The sequence below is a fragment of the Ammodytes marinus genome (assembly GCF_949987685.1).
Source record: "Ammodytes marinus genome assembly, chromosome: 15".
Classification (NCBI taxonomy): domain Eukaryota; kingdom Metazoa; phylum Chordata; class Actinopteri; order Uranoscopiformes; family Ammodytidae; genus Ammodytes; species Ammodytes marinus.
In genome coordinates, this window is record NC_137219.1 from 19,377,863 (window position 1) to 19,401,966 (window position 24,104).

Consider the following 24,104-nt stretch of genomic DNA (forward strand, 5'->3'; position numbering starts at 1 on the left):
ACTTTTTAATTTAAAGCTGTTCACGTTGGCGTTCTTATTATCACAGGTTGACCTTTTTCAGTGTTGAAAGGTGTTATTTGGTTACGGTGAAAACACCATCATGTGAAAGTAAACTTCTCTATTGGTAGGGACATGGGGACTTTGGGGAATTTAACACTGATGGGTAAAAATCCTCCCTCTGGACTGGAATGGTTTTTCATGGTCAAACCTTTCACTCAATCATTCTAGCAATAACAAACCGAGGCAGAGGTGGACTAGGTTAACTGGACCATATCAGATTTGTAATAAAAGGCAATATCAGCCCAATATCACAGTCTACTCCCACTAACAGGCATGAAAAGTGTCTAGATCCACTCTCTTACCTCCCATCATCCCTCTCCTCCTCACCCTCTCCCTCATACTTACTGAAAGCCGACTCCCTCCCCTGCGCCCCCGCTGACACACACACACTCTTATATCTGTGTCTCCTACCCGTACACACACACACACACACTGACATTCACACACCGTCTCCTGCGAAGGCACCACTTTCCCCGTCTGACAGCACCACTAATTATCCATCCATCCGTCCATACGTCAACACAAGGCAGATGCAGGCGCGCGCTCACACACACACACACTGCTGTGTGTGTTCCTGGCGGATGCTTTTCCGATGAAGCGTGTGTTTGGGCTGGTGTTACGCCTGTTGTCTCTGTCAAAGACAATCAAACTGAGTAAATGCAGCACACAGAAGCAGAAGAAGAAGAAGCCGGACACCGGGAAAACCAAACCGTCGGTGAGTGAGAGACAGAATTGCCTCACTCACACACACATTTGTCAATGCAGTACATCACTAAAAGATTGGCTCTTGCACTAGTTAAGGGCTACTTTGACCAACACTATTTCAAGTTCACATTACAGTGATGGGCAGACTTCGGGGTAGTTTAATGTTGTTTAGTATCAGGCTTGGGCAGAGGATATATGCCAGCCATCTTAAAACACAGACTCTGTGAAATGCCCTGGAGTTACTATTAAAGGCATAGTTCAGTATATTTGAAGTTGGGTTGTATGAGGTACTTATGCATAGTCAGTCTGTTACCTTATGGAGATGACAATCAACGCAGTCACTCTTAAGGAGCTTGAAGGGAGACGTCGCTGCAGCAGAAGTCAGCTTTGTGCTGTTGCAGAGGGGACCAGCAGAAAAACTTTTTTTTCCCAATAAATATAAAGGCATAGGGGAGAACGGGGTAAGTAGGCACACTTTTTACTCTAATGAGAATTGTTTATCACCTAAAAATCTTTCAATAGTCATTCCTACATTAAATTGAAGCTTAAGGTGTTGGCTTGAAATATGTACCCCTCACTTTTTATATCTTATTGTAATAAAGAAGAAATTAATCATCAAAGACACCCTTACACATTGTGACAACCAACCCCATCAAGGGGTCGGTTGTCAAACACTATGGGGCAAGAAAGTAGAACTAAATTTGAAAGTTTAATTGCATTGTCAAGTTGACAAATAGGCCTACATAACTTACTGTAGCCTTGGCAGCTGGTCTAGTTTGGGATGCACTGGGTTGTTTTGATTTTGTTGCCCTTTTTTCTTTTGCATGCTAGCTGCCTTTTCCTGCTATATTCTTTCCCTCTCTGGGGTGTCAGTGAGGATACAGCTTGACAATTTCTTTCGTTATTGGGTTCCTTTTCTGGCTGCAGCCTTGAGATAACATGTGACAACCAACCCCCCAAAAAATGTGACGACCAACCCCAACTTGAATTTCTTGCTAGCATCAAGGCCAACAACCATCTGACAACTAATTAGCTTGCTAACCACAATCTAAAATATAGTTTACCCTTCACACTTTGTATGGGTAACAAGTGTTTTGTTATAAACCCATTGTGTAAAAGCCTAGAAGAAAAATACTGAGGAGCTAAATATTTTCAATTTGACATGAAAAACACAAACAGTTGTCTCACCTCAAATTCAGCAGTCTTACTCCAAGGAAGACTATGTAGGTGACCTCTGATCCCAATTCTGGATATTTACATACCAAAATTTCATAGACAGCGCCTTCTGGTTCCGACATATAACGATTGTGACAACCAACCCGTGTGACAAATTACCCCGTTCTCCCCTACCTAATAAATGTATTGGATGGTAAATTTGGTATTTTTAACTGCTGATTTGTGGACTGATACACCGCACTAAAACGTCAAGAGTTTGGCGTATTGAGACATGGCCGAACTACGCTTGAAAAAAAAGTGTAAAAATAAACGGATGTCTGCAAAATTACCTCATACAACCCGCTTCAAAAATACTGAACCAACCCTTTAAACTGAGCATGGTGTGTCTAAGTTGTTTTGTGGAGCAGGACGTGGACCTAGCAGTGAAGACTAATGGCTGTTTGTCACTTGCTTGTGTAGACTCTCTGTCTATCTGACTATCTCTTTCTCCCTCTCTTATGCCCAAAATAGCCACTAGTCACTCCATTCAGCACCAGTGGCAATTTAGGAGGCTCAATCAGCCCCTGTCCGTATGTGTGTGTGTGTGTGTGTGTGTGTGTGTGTGTGTGTGTGTGTTGTTTTTCTAGGAGCCCTGTTCACTGAAGATAAGTCGTCCTCCCTGTTATTTTCAAATGTTCCAATGCTCAGAACTAGTAGGCACTTGTGACTTCATTGAGTATTTCACATCACATAACAATTGGCTCCTACTAACGAAACATTCTCAGATGCTATTTGCCATTGTGTGTGATTTGTGATCTTATCGCAGTGGTTCTATGGAAAACGTATATCTGCTGCCCAATGGTAGACTTCCCATCAAACCGCACCATATAGGCTGGGTGCTTTGGTAAACCTGGCCTGCTTTTGACCTATATTCTCCGGTCTATCTATAGAGATGTTTTTTCGAGTGATACACCACGTCATCTTCCCTGCAGTGGCCATATTTAAAACCCGGACATAAACAGCCTGTTGAGTTTCTAAACACCTCATTTACTCCATATCAAGACAACTAAGTGAGATAACCTTTTTATAGAGGACACGTCAGGAAAAGCCCAATGTGCAATTGATAGAATGAGTTTGGAGGAATTCCAATGAGCTGCTTCAGTATCGGGGTGAACACTGGCTCACTGTCACACTGCTATGGCTTTACTTAATAAAGAACGCAATCAGGAGTTAAATGGTTTCGAAGGATGAGAAATAGCTTGTGTTAAACGTTTGGAAACAGTGCAGTAAAAAGTCAGAATGGATGCCGTAAAGTATAGTGCATAAACGACATCCGCAGCTGCAGTGATTTCCATTACAATAGACAAACATGCTGCTGGGTGGGACATTAGAAATCGACTCCTCCTGTCTGCATGTTGATGTGTCCTCGAGCGAGATACTGAAACCCAAAATGCTCCCACTTTTTGGGCCAGTGCCTAGCATTGCTGCTGCACTGCTATTGATGTATAATGATTAGTCCTGTCTGTGATGAGTGTGTGTGTGTGTGTGTGTGTGTGTGTGTGTGTGTGTGTGTTTACTTTGGGTAAAAGGTTGTGAAAATGCAGTCAATTTACCAGTAACCAGTAAAATGAAGAAAAAAAATGTCAGTGTCCAGTTCATTTGTTCGCTTGGTCCTTCTTTGCCATTGAACTGTGCCCTCCAGTGGCAAAAAATATCCTCTTTGTTATGGGAGAAGAATGTTGTTGATTGTTAAGGCAAGTTTACGATAATCCAGTTGCATATTTAGTTATTGTGAAAATAAATTCCTGAGAGGATACCAGAGATATACATAGCACAATTGTTTTGCTCTCATCCAGTTACACCCGATGTTTGGTAGCATACGTAGGTTCCCGGTCACTGAAATAAGTGTGACTAATGAGGTTAGACTTAATGTTGCTGGTCTTTCCCCAAAGAAAGGAACAGATAATAGTTCCTCGTGTCGCAGTATGCTGCATGCGGATATCATAAAATTACTTCTTAGTTTTGCTGTACTATTAAATATGTTCACAATCCTTTCCAAACTTTTCTTGGAGATTGTTATACATTTGGTGATTCTGCATGTGACATCTTGTATGTATGTGTGTGTGTGTGTGTGTGTGTGTGTGTGTGTGTGTGTGTGTGTGTGTGTGTGTGTGTGTGCTGAATTTATAGTAAATACTTTTGATAGTGGTGGTTCATACTTAGGAAATTATGAATATCTTGTTGAGGAATGATTTGATTATGTGAAACATTCTCTTTCATCTTGGCCAACAGTCCTTCAGTGTGACCAATGCTGTTTTTTCTACCATGTGAAACTGATGCATTACAGGCCTTGCGAGGCCATGAGTAACCTTTTTTTAAATGGTTTGGGGACCAGCAAGACCCCTACTGTGTGTGCAGGCTTTGAACATGTATGTGTGTGTGTGTGTGTGTGTGTGTGTGTGTGTGTGTGTGTGTGTGTGTGTGTGTGTGTGTGTCTGTGTGCATGCATGTGAGTCTGTTAGTGTTTGTGTCTAATCCAAGCTTTAGAGAATGTGACCCCCGCTCAGTCTGTCTGCATGCAAACGGAGATTGCTTCACATGATCTGGGCTATAGGTGTAGAATACCGTGGATTAGAGTGCAGTATTATACTGTATTTTGAGTGTGCGTCTGTGTGTGTGTGTGTGTGTGTGTGTGTGTGTGTGTGTGTGTGTGTGTGTGTGTGTGTGTGTGTTGACAATATGAATTGTGTGCGGAGAGAGAGAGCGAGAGCGAGAGAAATGGAGGGAGAAAAGGCAACATTGAGATTAAATGTGTACGTGTGTATCAGTGTGTGTGAAGCTCAGTGTGTCTGTGTGTTCCTATCCCAGATTACCCTAAATGTATCTTTCAACTGCTGAAATGATGACATCATCACCAGTGACATTGCCAGTGACATCACGGCCGGGCGATAACACGGGATGTCCTTTTTCTGATTGCTATTTTTAATCTTTTGGCTGCAAATAGCGGATAGGATTTTTTATTACAAAATGATTTTTAGAGGATTACAACTGTCCAGCTGATACTTTGAAGTACTGTAATTTATTGCTTTTTTCATCTAGTTATTCAAAACCAAACTAAAAGCCCCTAGTAGTAATACAATTGGCAATAGTATACTTCACTTAACTCTATTAGTCTGAACCACTCTAACTAAAGACTTGAATACGTTGGGATTTTGGGCTTAATATAGTACAGATACGATCTGTAGAGTTTGGATTTAGATTAGGTTAACCCCTTTGGCCTTTGCCCTGGCTGAGCCCAGAGGGGATATTATACACGTGTCTGTGTGTATACAAGCTGCAATTGATAGGTAATTAAAGCTGGGATCAATGTGTTGTTCAGTCAGGTGGTTTGCCGGTATCGTGTTACTAGCTACTGTCAGCAGTACGCTGTTGAGTCTGCTTTGCTTTGCTTCTCATCTAACCAGAGATCTACGTGGCTTACTTATCACTTCATGTTATAATACGTTGTGTCTTGATGCTTGGGAAGCTTTAAGATTTAATTCGATTAAATTCACTATCTGCGGCTCAAGTTTCGATGTTGTGTCATCCCGGCTCAATGCCTTAAACCTGGCCGTTCCTGATTGATTAAACAGTTTCTGTTGACTCTATGTAGATTGGAGACTTCACACTTTATTCACATGTATCCTTGGCTGTCTGCAAAGGTGGTTCATTTGAATGTGATCACTCTCTCCCATCAGCCAGGTTCCTTCATATCGCAGAGTCAGGTACAGTTTATTTATATACAGTTATTTACCAGCAGCCATCATTGAGCAAGTGTTGATTGATTGGTTAACCAATAGTTAGTAATCTACTTATAAATCCGCAGAAAAAACCCTCTTCCATTGTGATCATATTCTAGAAGAGGTAAGTACAAGAAGAGGTTTTGTGGCATTTAACTCCTGTTTCTTTTCTTTTTCTGGTTACAGGTGATCCTGACGGTTTACCTCAATGACACCCAGCAGATGCTGACCGAGGTCCCGGTTACTCCGGCAACCAGGGTGATTGACGTGGTGGAATATTGCAAAGAGGCAGGGGAGGGGGAGTGTCACCTAGCTGAAGTATGGAACGGGCATGGTGAGTCCAACCATCCATCTCTCAATAAGACAGGAATGATAATAGAAAAGACAAGACAAGAATAATTAGTTAATTAAGTGTCCATCTATGCAGATGATCCACTACACATTATACAAACGGGTGACAAATGAATGGTGTTTCGACCTATAGCAGGTAGATCCAAAATATCCCATAGGTTCAATTGGGTTGAGATTGGGTGAGGGTGAAGGCCATCATTTTCATACACAACAATCCATTCAGCGGGGCGCCCTTAGCTCAGTTGGTTGGGCGTCCTCCTCCCCCGGCCGGGCCCAGCAGCAGACCCGGGTTCGATTCCCGCCCGCATTCGTTCTCTGCCCCATTTCACCTCTGTTTCTTAACACTATCAATAAAGCATGAAAAATGCCAAAAAATATCTTTAAAAAACAAACAAAAAAACAATCCATTCAGAGACCCCTGTGCCCTTTGGATGGGGGCTTTGTCATCTAGTATGAAAGCACTCCCTTGAGGATAGAGATAGGATAAAGGTGATCACTCAGAACACATTTGTATGGATTCACAATACAGTGACCTTTCCCTCTAAGTGCACAAGTGGACCGTGGAAGAGTTGCTTTTCCATTCTTCTGCTGTATTCACAGTAGCCAGACCTGCATTTGTATACACATTGTGCACACACATAATTCACCACCACTACGTTCCAATTACCAACATAATTACTTTTGACAGCTACAGTCTTGGAACATTTCAGTATTGACATGATCATAGTGTCTGACGGGGATAATCACATTGGACTCTGGCCTCCATCGTTTGCTTTGGAGCAAATGATAAATAAAGTCATATACATGTCACGGCTACTGCTCGTGGAATCAATCAAAGGGCTAAGTGCCTGCTGTATATATGGCATGCCATTGTAAACATGAATAGACCCGTCGATCGCATGCAGACATATACAGCTACCGTGTCCATTAAAGCATGGCCTACAATCCATTCACCCCTAGCTGTTAAAGAAGAGATCCACATAACCGCACGTTGTGTTTGTGCAGCACGGCGGTGTGAGCGAGCGGTCAGACAGGCTATAAATGGCTCTAATACTACACTGTTTAGAGGGTGACACTGTGAGGCAGCACATAACAAATGGTGTTTGTGTCAATGTGCGGCTGTGTGACGTGAGGTCATGCCTCAAGGCCACAATGGCCCGCATTACTGTTGTGTGTGTGTGTGTGTGTGTGTGTGTGTGTGTGTGTGTGTGTGTGTGTGTGTGTGTGTGTGTGTGTGTGTGTGTGTGTGTGTGTGTGTGTGCGTTATCAGCTATAGATTGATGTGTTTTGCTGGGAGGATATTTTTGTTAGGTTGTTGACAATGCTAAAATACCCTGATATTTCCTGGGTTTACAGGATCTACAGTGATGAAATGATAACCCAATTCAGTGTTTTGCTATTCGAAGCCACCAAAGTCAATTTAAAACACAGTACAGACTGATCAGAGAGGTTTGCCTGCACAGCTCCAGTTTGTACAGACTGGGTGGGATTGAGTTCATTAAAAGAGAAAAATAGTATTAATAATATATAATAATAATTTGAAATATTTGATGAGTTTCAGCTTAAGATGTCCCAAAAGAAATGTCCAATATATAATTTTAGTATCATCATTGGCAGTAAATTTGAAAATGCGTTAAATATGAACCCATGATATTATAAGTAATGGTGAAAGACTTTGAAATGCGCTGTCTAACGCTTTCTTTCTCCCCCTCTGTCTGTTTCCCCAGAGCGAGTTCTCCCTCTGGAGTTGTTATTGTTGGATCTTCTCCAGCAGTGGGGGGCGAGGAGGCCAGAGGTCAGCTTCTACCTCAGACACTGCCCCTCCAGGAAACAAGGTGCAGCAAAACAAACACACACATGCAAAAACACACACGTTTCAACATGAAAGAGCTGACTTAGAGGAGAACAGCTTATAAATAGATTTTTTTATTTCCGGTGAAGGGCTTAATGCACCCACATGCTAAAAAAAAAAAAGAAAACGCGGAAAGCCAGTTGTGTGTAGGAGGTTTAGAGGTGAGGTCAAGGGCTGGGGCCAGTAATTAGCCATTAGCCAGATAAGATGATTAGAGTTACATAAGGGTCTGGACAAACATGAAGGGCCAGGGGGGGGATAAACAAGGACATAAGGTTTCGGTTTGCAGCAGAAATGTTCCTATGATTTTCTGCCAAAATGCGCCCAAAGCGTGCAACAGCCGGAGTCACTGTTTTGCAGCACTGGTGTGTTTTTGTGTCTGCTCCCTGTGGGGACAGGACAGCTACTGGTGCATTCCTATTCATTAAACACATCATTAGCATTCATTAGACATCTCATTATTAGCATAATCATAGTGTATACTGAATAATAAATCCATCACAACACTTTTTTAGCCAGTTTTTTCAAACAATATTGAGGCAATTAATAATTTGTTTTCCCTGTGTGTGTGTGTGTGTGTGTGTGTTTGTTTGTTATAATATCTAGGTTTGGTTTCTGTGTATCTAAACCTTAATTTACACAATGTAAAAACGAAAAAGCTAGGAAAACTCAAAATGTCAAGGCAACTGTCTCTACATTTTTTTTGAGCTTTAAGAACAACTAAAACTCTTAAGTTTGAAATAAAACTGCCTAGATTTGAGCCAACTAATGATCTTTTGTTGATATAACTTATCATGGATTTTTTATTTTTTGGACATACATTTTGAAGTTTTCATTTTAACACTGCACCATGTACTACACTTTTTCGTATTCCTATATAAAGCTCTGTTAACAGCGAACAGACTTTAGTTTCTAGGCCCGCCATTTTCCATCCGGTCACAGCTCAATTGCCAGTGGATCCGCTATAGGTTTAGAAGCAACATTTTGCGATGTGATTTGGTTCATTTGACCTGTCATTGAGAGGAGAGCCTTCTTTTCCCATGTCCCCCCCCCTTGCCTCCACCTACAGAATGTGACAAGAACCAATTTATAGGTGGCAACAGCATTGGTGCCAAACTATCCCTGCCAACTTCTGTGTGACTCTTTAACCTATATCGTCATAAAACAGCTTTCTTAACACTAGCCAAGTTTTCTCCAAAGTCCAGAGCAACACATTAGCCAAATGTATTGCCTCTTACTGGGGCTAATTTAACATCCTCTGCCTTCACCCATACAAGGACATTCCCCTTCATCTTAGAGACTTATTCTGTTTTTCCTACATCACTGAATAATCAGCCCTGTTGTGGGGAGTCAAGCGCTTGTATTGAGATGGATCAGAGGTAAATTAATTGGCCATAAGTGAATCCAGGCCGGCCGCCCGCTACACTGACGATGATGTACTGCTCCCTGTTTCCACTAATTAGCCCTGGTTATTAACATCCTCTTTTTATCTGTTCTAGTGTGATTGCTTCTCTGATGAATACGCGTTAATTAAATATCTCGGCTGAATGCAAAGCGCTGCATTCACTTGCTCTATTGACTGAAAGGTGAAACTTGGGAGCCGGCTGGGATTAGCTCAGATTAAAGCTGTCTGGTTTGAGTGGAGTTTAAAAAGCGATGAGGCTATTTATAGAAAGCACACAGCGAGGAAGATGGAGTTATAGTTATAGATGGTAGAGATTCCTCTTATTCCCCAACTAATCATTTTAATTATTATTATTATTTTTTTTGGATAGGTCTTGTGGTAGAAATGTATGCAGAATGCGGAATTAGTTTTACTGCAATGCCTTGTTCTCTGTATTTCACCAGGCAAGTTGCCAACGACATCCTCTGCCTCCTCAGTGGTAATAAGAAAGCCTGAATCTATATAAGGACTGTGCTGGGGACACACAAGCATTACAATACTTTCTACACCAGAATACTTTGTAGCACACTGCGACAAGAATGTGATTAATATATAGAAGATATCAAAATATGAAATTCAGAACGGAATTGTGAATTTTTTATTTTCATGCTGTGCAATGGAAAGTAAAGTGGATTTACAGCCCAGCGCTGTGTCCATTTATCTTTTGAGATAAGGCACACACACGGTTGAATGGTTAATTAAGGCCAAGGCCCACAAAGACTCACCCCACCCCTGCTCATTTTATTATTGAAATAAAAACTTTCAATATCTCTGCTCATATTTCTTATGTCCTTCCTTTCTTACTGAAATATTTCATCGTTCATTTATATGCAGGAGGTCAGCAGCCTTTGGAGCAGAGCTGGACCACAGAGGCAACGGAGAGTAATGACAGGGTAGGTGGACACACACACACACACACACACACACACACACACACACACACACACACACACACACACACACACACACACACACACACACACACACTGCAGCTGGGCTGGGATGAGGGTGCAGCGCAGGACAGGCTGTGTTATGCATATCTAATTATCCAGAATCTATTGTGCATTGTGCATATAACGATCTCTACACTACCATCCTATAGACCATTTTATGGCAGGCCGAAAGCACATTCAATAATGTGTATCCTCCCGTAACCTTTGCTAGGAAAGTAGAAACTTCTCATGAACAGAGACTGTGCATTATTGAAGGGCTAAATTATATTGTTGTCAGAACAACTACAGTTTACTTACAGCGCAATACAGTGGTCTATGGGCCAGGGCCTATACTTTAATTTATCCTAGCATGATAAATACGTATAACCAGATCAATACAGCTCTTATAGTGTATTAGAAAATATCAGATTTACCAAAAACATATAGGTTAACTGGTTACCCAGTTTCCCCAATATTTTTCAAATATTCCTTTTGTACACTGTAATTGTGAAAGGCTAGTTGTAATATATGGCAAATTTCCAATATAGAGTTACTGTTAGAGACTAGTCTTCATTCATAAAAATGCAGTCAAGTCTGTGGCTAGATGATGGTACCGGTAGTTGGATTTTTGAGTAGCCTAGTCTTCAGCCTTTTTAAATTGTGTTCGAAAAGTAAAATTAAATGTTAAATTGTTTCCATATGTGAAGTATGTGACTATTCACATACAGGTCAACGCATGCGCACGTTTGTGTGTATGTGTTTGTATAGTCTGGCGGATTAGCCCCCGGATTAGTGACAGTGATGATTATGGTTTCTCTACAGGCAAGGAAAGACACCAGCCGCACACACAAAAACGTGCACGCACGCACACACACACACACACACACACACACACACACACTAAACACACACACACACACACATCCACCGTACAAAAAAACTTACATACATTCACAGACAAAGATACAATTAGATAAGATGTGAATTAGCCTTTTGTCACTAGCCTAACTAGTCAACACATTTTTTTTGTTTTTGTTTTGCTTTCTTGTTTTGCTATCTTCCCTTAAAAATAATGAGTCATGCACTAAAAAGAGCAGTTGACCTCATGCTAGCAGCTTTTTATTTACCACTAACAGCTATTTTCAACCACGTAATCTACTGTATTCAACCTCAAACTAGACACCTGCTTTGTACATGATGGTTAGGCCTCAGATAGCGAGTGACCAACCATGTTTGTGCGGGTATGTGTGTATGTACTGTATAGCTATGCGTATCTTTGTTGGTCAGTCAGCCATTGCGTGTGCGTGTGTGTGTGTGTGTGTGTGTCTGTGCTGGTCAGTCAGTGAAGGTAGGATTAGCTTGGTCCCATGACATAACCAGACTAAGAGGATTGTTAGCTAGCCACACAGCTCTCCAAGTCCTCCTCCCTTTTTCTCTTCCTCTAACCTTGCGCACTCCTTCCCAACCGTCTTGAGGTATCCTTCTTTCTTTTGGTCCTCTACATTTTTTTATTTACTTTCAAGCAAAAGCAGAGCCGGGAGCGTGTGAGGGGTGAGTTCTAGAAGTGTGTTGCTTTTTCTGTGGGTGTGTGTGTGTGTGTGTGTGTGTGTTTACTTTGCACTTTCCACCCGCTTTATCTACCTGCCTTCCTTACCACCCTTTTTTCTCACATCAGGGTGTCATACAGAATAGAACAATAGAAAAACTGGAATAGTAAATGGTGACTGAAGTGAATTTGAAATGTTTGTGTGCTTGTTTGTTTTGTGTTTGTGCGTGTGTGTGTGTGTGGGTCTGAGATTGCATAAGTATGCTTTAGTTTCTTTTCCTTTTATCTTTTTAAAAGTTTTTCGACTTTGTTCATGATCCAAACTAAACAAACAAACACACACACACACACACTCACGCACACACACACACACACACACACGCGCACACACACACACACACACACACACACACACACACACAACACTCACACAAACATCGGCTGAGTGCTTGACAAGCAGTTTGTCTGCGTGTCAGGGCGGGACCGCTGGCCGTGTCATACTGTGTGTGTTAGTGTCGAGGTCAGTGTGGTTTACGTCTGGGGGGAAACTGGACGCCATGCAGGCCGGGTGTGGCGTCTTTTTTTGGTCATTTGTGTTTGGCCCTGTTTGGCATGGTGTTACTGAGGGATGTGGATGCATGACTCCTAGTCAGGGTGGGACTCTTGTATCTGTGTAATCAAATCCAAGAGCACTCACTCACTCACTTACTCACTCACACACACACACACACACAAACACACGCACCCTACAGAATGATGAAAAGATGACACACGCTGACAGTTGTGTATGTGAGGGGGAGAATTACATTTTCTTCTTCGTGTACAGCAGTCTTAGATTTGTTCATCATCACTCATCTCAGAACCAAAAGTCATTACTCATTGCAGCAAAATGTACTTTGAATATTTGGCTATTTAAAAAAAATGCTGCAGAAATTCATGGTGAGTAAGTCGTCTTTATCTTTATACGAGAAACCAGACTGCGATGTAAGTCGTTCTTTTACTCAAAAATGTGCAGGGACACTTTCACCTTCTTTAACCATGTTAGCACACCCCATGATGGATGATGGATTGCCATGCCATCTTAAACAGGTATACACGGTGATAAGTTGCTTTTAAAGTCAGACGTGACGACAGCTGATAGAAGATGGAAAATACATTGCATGCAATGCCTGACATGTCTCTAGTGACTGGCACAGTATACTGTATGTTGATGTTTAACAGCAGCAGGGTCATGTACTGTATAGGCTTCCATGACCATTGTGCAGAATGAGCGCTGTTTCTGTGCTCTTCATTTGTACGGGAAAACAGCAAGAATTTCACTAGTTTTATGTTCGTTTGTTTTCAAGCAAATTGTTTGTGAACAGGAAAGTCCTATCCTTTCCTACAAACTTCCACTCTCAGATGAACAGTTTTCCCTTTAGCGCTAATTACAAAATGTCAGAATGCTGACACACGAAATTAAGATGAATGACTCTGCTAAATATACTACCTGCATAATATCAGAATGTGACATCAGCATTTTGCTCACATCACTGTTGCACCTTTAGCATACCCTCTCAGATGCACCTTGGCATGACCGTAACAATCCTGTCTTTCATTATGATCTCCTATCAACACTGGCTTTCCCCTAAATAGTGGCATGTGTTTTCTTAACTTGATATCTTCACTGTCATATATTGTTGAACAGTTTTACATAGCGCTTCCTGCCTAACCCCTGGTGTTTAGCAGACATCAAAGAGAAGCTGTGTTTTCCTCTGGGTCCCATGCCAACACTCCCTCCTTTGGGCCAACCATGGGGACGTCACACATTTTGAGTTAACACGGGCACACACACACACACACACAAACAGAGACACACACACACGGTATAATTGAGTCAGTTGATCCAACTTCGTGTTACTCTACCCCATCCAGCTGTGTGTGCGAGATCACTGCTTAGAGATATATTAAGATATCAGGTGTGTATGTCTGTATGTGTTTGTGTGCTCTCTACAACACACACATGTAAGGGATCGTGTGGATGTGGATTACGATGGATAGTTTCACAGTTCATCACGAGAAATGCCTCTGAAGGACATACGATCTGGGACGCCGGCACACTTCAATCACTGGACGTTAGAGAAGTTCCCTTTGGATATGCCGTGACAAAAGTCTGACGGCTAAAAATATCTCCAATGTTATTCCTACAACTTGAACATGGAGCTGATCCGTTAAGAGTCAGGATTAAACTTAATTGCATATCTAATGGCATGTATTGTTTAATGCTATCCGTAAAGAAAAATCACAATTCTGGCATCAGGTTTGTGGAAGTAAGTACAGTTTTATAAGTTTTAAAGATTTGTTCCCTATTTTCAGATGGGTTATACATGCTGCAATTCTATTTGTAGAAAAAGTCCCTGTTTGGGTGAAATCTGCTTGGTATTGTGTTTCAGCAGACCTTGAGTTAGTTCTTTTGAAGGACACTGTCAGGAGGAGTTAGGACAGACGTGACCTTTTCGTACACAGGACGATCCCTGCACACAACGGGCCACCCTGCTGTGTGAGCGTCAGTCACTGGAGCGCTTTGGATAACACGGTTTTCCCCCCTTCGGTCCTGCCGGAGCTGCAGGAATGTCTGAAGGCTGTTGTTTTAGATTAGGAGGAATATTTATACTGGAGGCGTAGTACAGCAGATGGGAAGGGGATGGGTTTCATTACTGGAGGGACCTATGATCAGAAAAACGTGTGTGTGTTTGTGTGTGTGTGTCTATCTCAACAGTGTGTGTGCGTGTGTGTGTGTGCGTGCGTGTGTGTGTGCCTGCCCAGTATATGTGTGCATAACTCCGAACATATACACTGTCGAGAAACATAATACTCACTCACTGAGAAGGTCAAATACCCCCATGTGCTTCAGATTATAAGCGTGATCAAAACATATGGAAAACGGCCGCGAAGACCGGTGAACAGCAGCAATGTGAGACGGTGGTGGTGACCCTTACTAATGACTTCAATCGCAGCACAAAGCCTTGAAATTACTTGGAAATCAATTAACGACCAAGTATTAAAGTAGACATTAAAAGCACTCAATAAAGCGAGGTTCTCTTGCATGTCCGAGTATGCCTTGCATATTACTTTGCGTTCCTCCCTGAAGTTTAACAATTTCTGGTGAAGTTTGGGGTCAGCTACTAAAATACTGAAGGAACTGCGAGGAGAGTTATAACAATCTGTCTATGCCAGACTGATGGCAGTGTGAACTTCCCTCTGAAAAGCCTTGAAGCAGCTCCTCCAGATTTGATTAGAACAAATGACCCAATCCCCTTTTTCTTCTTCATCTGAAAGTTGTGGCAAACTGGACTCAGCAATGGATATTACCCATCATTCTCAAAGTGATCATAAGCTTCACAAAACCATTATATGCCCAATCAATAGAAAACTGGCTAGCAGTGGCTGGTTTGCGTACTGGTACTTGCCTACCGAACCATACAACCAGTCCACAACGCTGCTATCTACTGCCATTTGGCTTGCTACTCCCTGCCTTCAAAAACATCACTATGTTTTTTTGTATGCTGGCTACACAATGGTGGAACGAGCTCCCCAGTGATTTGAGGACAACAGAAACGTTTCACATCCTCAGATTGCAGAGTAAAATGTATCTGTTCAGACTACACCTTGGCCCTTGCAGGAGTTTTGCCATTTTTGGGTTGTACCCGAATGGTTGAATCCACTTATTGTATTATATTAGTTTTGGAAGAAAGCGTCAGCTAAATGTAATGAAATAATGTAACGTAAAAAATAACCTAACTGGTCAGAGACATTGAATATCACTACAAATATCAAACAGCGTTTTTACCAGACATAAATTTAACTTGCAGTCAATTCAGCCAAGAAGAAAAATGTTTTGGAGATTGAAGTCAACATAGCACAACATCTAATCCCATGATGTCCAACAAAGACGCACACATACACACACAAGCGCACACCCACACACACACACACACACACACACACACACACATACTCCCAAACTCACACCCACAAAAGCCTGCACCTAGAACAGCAGCACTGATCAAGACTCCAGTCAGCTTATATTTCTGGATATTTATATATCTCTATCTGTGTGTGTTTCCTTAACCGCTTATATATTTGTGCGTGTTTAGTGCGTGTGTTTCTTTATCTAAGTGAGACAGATGTGTGGCTGTTTCGCAGAAAAAAAAACGTGTGACGCAGCAGATATGTCTCGGTGTGTGTTCCCTGCAGACAGTGAAACTAGAGAAAAAGAGCGGGACAATATCACACAGATGGAGTCAGCTGTTAACTCTTGTGTGTGTGTGTGTGTGTGTCCTAGTCCACACACATACTGTATGTATGTGTGTGTGCGTATATCGCCGGATTCATCTGGGCAGGGGTGTGTGTGCCTTCGAGACCGCTGCGCCGCACGCCTTTATTAATCTGCCAGCGTCATCGCGTGTCGTCATCTTGCCCATAATACACATCTGGACTGGGAGGCAGAGAGGGCTTGATTGAGAGCGGCTCGTGCCTCGTCTGGGGCTGTGGTGCAGTGATTTCCCTTCTGAGAGAAAGAAGGGGGAAAAGGAGAGAGAGAGAGAGGGAGGTGCAGGGGAGAGAGAGAAGGGGATGTCGCTGCAGCAAAAAAGAAAAACGCCAACTGCAGAGGGATGACAAGTAGGTAGAGAGAAAGAATGAAAGATTAAAGAATGCAGATTAAGAACAACGTGAGGTTTTCAATAAAGATGAAGAAGGACGATGCGAGGCAAGTTTATTTATAAAGCACAATTCAGACACAAGGCAATTCAAAGTGAAAATACATAATAAAAGATGTAGAGAGATGAGGAGAGATATAAGAAGAGCAAGCTATATGGAAAGTTAAATAATAATACCAGTTTATTATAAGTATACATGTTTTGTTTACTTCAGAAATAATTGATTGCAGTGTCACATTAGTGGGCTCTATACACGTCATACGAGAGCACTCCAATTGGGGAGAGTGAGAGAGAGAGAGATAGAGAGAGTGGAGGGAGCGTGGGCCGAGCGAGGGAGAGAGAGAGAAGGAAGGGAGAGTGTCGTAAATCACAGCATATCGCCGGGGCGGTCAAGAGGGAAAGTTGTGATAAGGATATTGCTCCCGTTTCCCCCACCACCACTACCACCACTCACTCACTCACCACTCACCCTACCAGCCCTCAAAGCTTTTTTCTCTTTTTCGAGCCCTTTGGCAACATTCCTTTTTCTTCGCCTGAAAGCCTCCCTAAAAGGTTTCCGCTGCAGTGTGTGTGTGTGTGTGTCTCTCTCGCTCTCTGTGTGGGGCTCACTGTGAGAATGGAGTGGAATGAGGTGGATCTGGTGCAGGAATTTACTGTTGAAGGACAATGCAGCAAAATTAAAGTCCGCTCCTGCAGGATCACATGGGACAGCCTGCAGGTAAATACAACAGTCCGGTGGGGGGGAAGCTGATAGGAAATGCATGTTAACGTTGAGCCCAACCGTGGGGGGCAGGATGTGTTCACAGCATGAGGAGCAAGGGAATACATGACAGCGATGTTAAAGTGTCAGGCGAACTTTTCAGCAGCCGCAGGATACGCTGTCATCATTACAAAGATAAGCACAGCAGCAGCAGTAGCTAGAGGATAGGAACTTCATTGACAGGAAAAGGGACAACAATGTCACATTTACCAGACACACTGTTTTTAACTGACAAGGGGATCTTTAGGGGTCCAACTGATGGCAATCTTTCACATTAAGCCTTACAGCAAGATTGTTGAGGATGTCCACAATGCATACAGTGTGTCTAAAAACCTGCTTATCTTGACAATGTTAGGTTTATGAATGATGACAGAGCTTTTTTCTGTCTCCCTGTTAAATTTAGTTTTTGATGCTATAAGAAATCAAGGACTTGTTACTAGTGGGAGCTGTTAGAAGGAGATTCTACTAAATGTGGTGATGTCAGCGTTTGAATTCATCATTATAATGCAAGTATATGGAAACAAGAAAAGGCCATCTATTTCAATCCCGCAAGCAACTGATTACCTAGCTGTGGAAGACACTAGTTATTACCCTAAGTTGAAATATCATCTATCTGAACCGTGTGTTGAATTCCACTTTTGAAATGGTCCAAAGATAGCTTAAAAACTTGATTTTATTTGTGACTTTTAGACATACATATGTGCCCAATATTAACAAGGAAATATTTAAGTGGCTCAAATTCAGTCATTTATGGATCCTAAAATTCCTAAAGAATTCCTAAAATGTTGAATGGTGGAACCTCTCATCAGGTTACAGTCTGTCAGTCAGTCATGTGAGACCAAGAAAGTTCAGACGAATGACCAAAAAAAGAGTTTAAAATTTCTTCTAATAAAGTTTTAAGAGGGTATTTCAGACCACATAAAATCACAAAGATGGTTTTTCGACCTCAAACATTTACAGCAGCATTGTGTGTACGGCAGTACAAAATAAAGGCAAGTAGCCTACATTACCCTACCTGGCTGTGACGGGACCATGGCTGGCGTAGATAAACACTAGTGCTTTGCTGTATTTTTCGTGAAAGTTCCCCGGACTTAGCCGTTATGTTTCGGTTCATTATATGGAGGTGGTGGCTGCACACAACCGGGTGAGTTAACTAATGCTATCCGACCGGTGCTATCTTGGTTTATCGGCTAAAGCACAGCCGCACATATTCACTGAATTAACCAGGAAGCCCATTCTCCTGGCTCACTTTCCACACGTCTTCTAACCCCGAGCGGCTTCATACAGCAACAGCCGCTCGCAAATACATTTCCTCCTCTGTGTTTCTCAGCCTCTGTGTACACACTGTCCTCCCACCGTGTTAGTTGTAGGTATCCGGGGAATGGTAAATTGAGGGTTCGTTGCATAGATAGTAGCCTATAGTATAGATAGTTCGTTGGTGAAGACATTGCTATTCGCTGTCCGCCGTAGTAGGGCCAAACAGTAGTGTCAGACTGCTAGGGTCGTGAACGCTCACGCAACTGACGCATCAATGTCGTTGCCAAGTGAACGGACAGTCCCACAGCCAATAAGAACGGAGAATCTGAGCCTCGCTCTGATTGGTCAAAATTAACATGAGCGGTGGCAATTTTTGGGGGCAGCACACAGAGGCAGGGGGAGCAAAGTGATGAAAAAATATTTTCAGACCACTTCACCTACATATAGCTGAATGGCTATTATGACAGTTTTGCCAAATATTACAGTGAAAAAAATTAAATAAATCAACTCTAGCTTTAAATCAGTTGTTGAGAAGTGGTTAATTCAGAAAACCCAATTACGTGTTTAGCTGCTTATTGAATTCAAATGACTGTGGCCTCTCTTTGCTTCCAGACACGTAGATCCACGGCTGACTGTATCAAACTGAAACGACTCGTATGATGATTGATTTTCAAGGCGAAACCTCAGATTAAAGGAATTCCCTCAAAGCAAATTTGCCTTCACAGTACATTAGAGCTTGTCACTGCCTTCTAATGATCACTGTCGGGGCTTCACATTTCACTGATCCATCTAATAACCACTGCATCACTGCATACGGATTTTCTATTATTCATATAACTGGCACTGCCGGCCGGGTCTCCTTTAAGGTGACAGCACTGGACATGACTGCATTAGCAGGAGATCAGTGTGTAGATGATGTGCACACTCTTCACAATGCACATCAAAGTGAGGATGTGCAGAATACCACAGGTCAGCAATTATTGCTAATTACGTGTTGCACCGATGACTGGAAAAAAGCAGCGATACGTACTGTATATGCGTAATATCATTGTCTAACATTGCGTAGTGTTGTGTTGGAATAATGTGTGTCTGCATTATGTTTTCTTAAGAATAAAACTGTTTAGCCTGAAGGCAGTGGTGCAGTCTATAGCACAGTGTGGCTCTCAGTGTCATTAATCACTGCTACTGATAGTTAGTTTGCATAGCGCTAATGCTGCTAGAATTGGGAAGCCTCTATACTCCCTGAGTCGTTAAAATGGCCGTTGGATTCTATTCGTTTACCTGATTTGATACATCTAAGAACCGCCATAACCTTCAGTTCAGGGTAACAGAGTTTTTCATCAGCTCCTACCTGAGTCATTGCAATCAAGTCTCCACCGAGTTGTGTGAAGAAGGTTTGAACGTTTTTGAAGCCTCCAGTCCCGTTGAGAGGCTGTTTCTTACTCACCTCTCGCAGATGGTGGGTTTTGAAGTTCCGTGTTATGATCTTAAAGCCCTTAAACCTTAAGGTCTAGACCCCCTTAAATCCGCTATAAAATCCTCCACTTTCCATCAGCAATTGATGTTTCAGAGCAATGCTCAGAACAGACAGTTGAAGTTACTGTTTATCAAGTTTGGATCAAAAATAATCGTCTTTCTGGAACATTTAACCCACATTAATAAATAGAAAATAAAACAAAACATTAAGACAGTTAAACCCTTTGTACAAGATATTTTTTTACAGTCTTATTTAGTGTATATTTCTAACACCATCAACTACAGCAGCATAAAAAACTGCACCAATTTGAGCTACTTTCTGTATGTGCCGGACTGTTTGGTTGGGTTAACAGATAAATACATTTTGATCCACAAAAAAATAATATAGAATTGTAGATAGTTGACATTTTTACATATTTATATATTCGAATGGTTTAAGCAAGAGAACATGGTGGAACGCCTTTACGGTCCAACGTAAAGGCGACTTTGCCTTAACAGTTTGCACTTTCATATAAAATATTCACAACCATAATCATTATTCTCCCGAGGACTCATAAAATGGCAGATATTCTTACTCTAGCTATGGGTTCATTAATCATTTTAAATCTGGATTTAGGCCAAAATCAGATTGGACCAGTGTTGAGGTGTTTGCAGTAGTACATTTTAATCCCCAGGTACAAAGCTTTGGTCCCAGGTTTAAGTAGCCCTGGAATGTAGTGAAATAATACATTATGCAATAAGCTCCCTGGATAATGTTACATTAATCATAGTATCATTTGCACATTTTTGCTGATCTGCTTGACGAAGCAAGACCTGATATTCTACTATTGTATTGTATTCCACTCCACATTATAGCTTTAGGCTATTTGATGCAGTGCAGAGCTGCGTAATGCTCAAGATGTCCCACAGCATGTTTCATGAAGTGGTCACTGCATACTCACAAGTCAAGATAGTACAAACATGTTAGAAAACATGTGGAAACAGCCAGTTTAGAGTGTTTAAAATATGAACTGATGTATTGACTATGAACAGAGAGGAGAGTCATTTGCTTCGCCTTGTCTGGCTTCACTACATAATGGAAATCAATGCAACGGACCAGGTGCAGTGCGTCTGTGTGTGTACAGTATGTGTCCGCGAGTGAACATACACAATAGCAGGATGTGGCTGGGCAGAAACCTTCCGCTGTTGTCTGCTAAAGGCATTTCACTACCCCCCCCCTAACACACACACAGTACAATCAGAGAAATATTTGTACTGAAGAACATCCGCAAACACGGCGATGTAACTGTCTGTCCCCTGGTAGTAAAATACAGGACAGCACGATGATCAGCGTAATTAGATTCCCCCCCCCCCTTTCCCCCCTTTCCCCCCCCCCAGCCCATGTCCATGTCTGTGTCACAAACCTGTACTAGCAGATACGGCTATTTCCCCCACTAACCAATACTATAACTCTGTCACTCTGCCAAGGCCACCAGCTGCCAGTATAATAACATTTCTGTAGCACACTGAAGGTGCTCCGTGACCTAAAGTGCGAGGCGATGTGTTTGTGTGCAGCTGTGCGCCGTGGCCTAGCATTTATCTCCTGTCAATGTTTGGGTTTTCATCTTGTCAGGAACACTCCTAAACTCCGTGTTGTGTATGAAACAGCGATTAGAGCTTCCCAGGCTTTCTCTATGGACTCACATATTCTGTATTAATACATGTAACATTTGCGTGGGTTCTCTTGTGTGTGTGTAGGTTCCCCGGGTGGAGCTGACCCTCTCTGAGCTCCAGGAAATGGCCACAAGACAACAGCAACAAATAGAGGCTCAGCAACAGATGTTGGTCGCCAAGGTAACTTGTGCACGTGCACGCGCACACGCACAGAGCTGCTGGATGGATTGCCTGTCAGTTAGTGTAAGGCTATCTACGTTAGAGTTTGTCTGAAAAGGTCGGCTTTGAGGCCCCCAGCAGCTACGGCCTTGGAGGAATTTGTGTGTGTGTGTGTGTGTGTGTGTGTGTGTGTGTGTGTGTGTGTGTGTGTGTGTGTGTGTGTGTGTGTGTGTGTGTGTGTGTGTGTGTGTGGAAGGATCAGGCTCATACGTCTTCCTCGGAAACAGGACATGTGATCCAGGTCAGGGTTTAAAGACTGGCAGGAAAGAGGAACTCCATTTGAACCAATATATCACCATTCACCTCCAGGTTTTGTGTGTGACAACGTTGTGTGTGTGTGTGTGTGTGTGTGTGTGTGTGTGTGTGTGTGTGTGTGTGTGTGTGTGTGTGTGTGTGTGTGTGTGTGTGTGTGTGTGTGTGTGTGTGTGTGTGTGTGTGTGTGTGCGTGCGTGCGTGCCGGGAAATTATGTCATCAGGGAGCCACAGCTGCTGGGAAGCTGAAACAGTATTGTACTCCAGGAAAGAGTCAGAAGAGCTAGCCAAAAATAAAAAAAACAATATGTGGCTTTTAATTTGTTAACGTCTCTCTATGAAGCATCTTCTTGGTCTACATCTCATTCGTAAGCTTTTAGCAATGAACTATTTTTAACCAGCGTTTGTCAATTTGGGTTCCTCAAGGACAACTGTGGCACTCTGTGTTTTCATTTGGCAACTTTTTTCTGATATTCAGCATTTTCTTTAATCGGCAATGTCTCTGCTAAATGGCAGCTATGGAGGGTTCCCTTCCAGTGTGTAAGTGTTGGAAGTTTTTCCTTGTCCTGCAGTTTCCGTCCTCTGAACATTAACAGAATACAGCACAGACTGATGATTTCCAGGAGGGCTAGGATGTGGATGGTCCAAAACACAGCTACTGGCATGACATTCACTGACTGACATGCACTTTTACTACTGTGCACTGCTGTCTGTGTAACAAAACAAGCTGCTCTTATGTAATTTGTTATTAGCGTGTATGTGTGAATGTGTGTATGCTGAGCAATACATGCTCCCAGTAAATGATGGGAGGCTTCTTGCCAACATTCCATTTCCCTTTTCCTGTGTGTGTGTGTGTGTGTGTGTGTGTGTGTGTGTGTGTGTGTGTGTGTGTGTGTGTGTGTGTGTGTGTGTGTGTGTGTGTGTGTGTGTGTGTGTGTGTGTGTGTGTGTGTGTGTGTGTGTTGAGAGAGACACACACAGGTCAGCTCTGCTACGTGCCAGCACGATACAGAGAGAGGTGTAAACTGCCTCAGTCAGCATCAGACATGGCAGGCCTCTCTCTCTCTCTCTCTCTCTCTGTTTATTCCTGCACTGTAGGCTATTTCCTTTATAGTGTGTGTATAGATATATGCATGCTGAATAAATATCAAATATATTATTGGTATGTTTTATTATATGCTTTAAATGCCGCTTAGAACGTCATACAATACAATATCTGCAAGTCGAGATGCAGGGGCTTCTACGGAAAAGTGGAAAGGGACATTTATTGGTCTTGCAGGCTATTTTTCTTAGAGCACTTTAAGCTGGTAAATGGTATTTGGGTGACCTTTCGATCGGCTAATGCTCACTGGGAGATAATGCCATTATCAGTGTGTAATAACAGCACGTGCCAAATCAGAACAGTTCTAAATTCAACTGCCTTCCAGTGAGACACTCCATTTGCGTTAGAGTGTGTGGAGACGAAGCAATGTGGCCTCTGTCATTTTGAGTTAGGAGCTAGTTATAATGGGTGCTAACAACCAAAAGCGTATCATGATGGAATAATCGTTTATAGCTAGTTCCACTCCCTGAGGTCATATTCATGCTATAATTATTGGGGAGCTGCGCAAGGGAAAATGTATCTGGAAAAGTATCAAATGTTTCTATGACGTCATGTCTGTTTGATCCTTGTAGGAGCAGAGACTGAGGTATCTTCATCAGGGAGGCAGAGCTAACCAGGGACAGACACAGGTGGGATCCATATGTATGTCCGTCTTCTATCAGTCTTTAGACACCAGAGCAAAATTGAAGGTTAAAAGCAACGGTTTTTCATGTTTTATCGAAACGTTCTACGAATATATAAGTCCTGCGCTACAACCACTGTCGTTCACCGAGTGCCATCCGTGAAGTGAATGTGCCTATGTCAGGTATAGCTAATTCAATAGCCCGTTTATTCCACTCTAGTTGTGTGCACACAATCCTTT

At 42.3% G+C, this 24,104-nt stretch overlaps 1 protein-coding gene across 2 annotated transcripts in view; it reads left to right on the top strand.

The window, feature by feature from the left end:
- LOC307261526 (apoptosis-stimulating of p53 protein 1-like) overlaps positions 1-24,104 on the top strand; it is a 47,791-nt gene that overhangs the window by 8,108 nt on the left and 15,579 nt on the right. Inside the window, exons 2-6 of one of the 2 annotated variants that reach the window (XM_080042088.1) lie at positions 5,886-6,033; positions 7,778-7,885; positions 10,181-10,239; positions 21,755-21,850; positions 23,815-23,871. In XM_080042088.1, the coding sequence (XP_079898214.1) occupies positions 5,886-6,033; positions 7,778-7,885; positions 10,181-10,239; positions 21,755-21,850; positions 23,815-23,871 (468 nt within the window). Of the gene's footprint in view, positions 1-5,885; positions 6,034-7,777; positions 7,886-10,180; positions 10,240-17,113; positions 17,243-21,754; positions 21,851-23,814; positions 23,872-24,104 lie in introns of those variants that run through there. The other variant, XM_080042089.1, reaches the window with a different exon arrangement.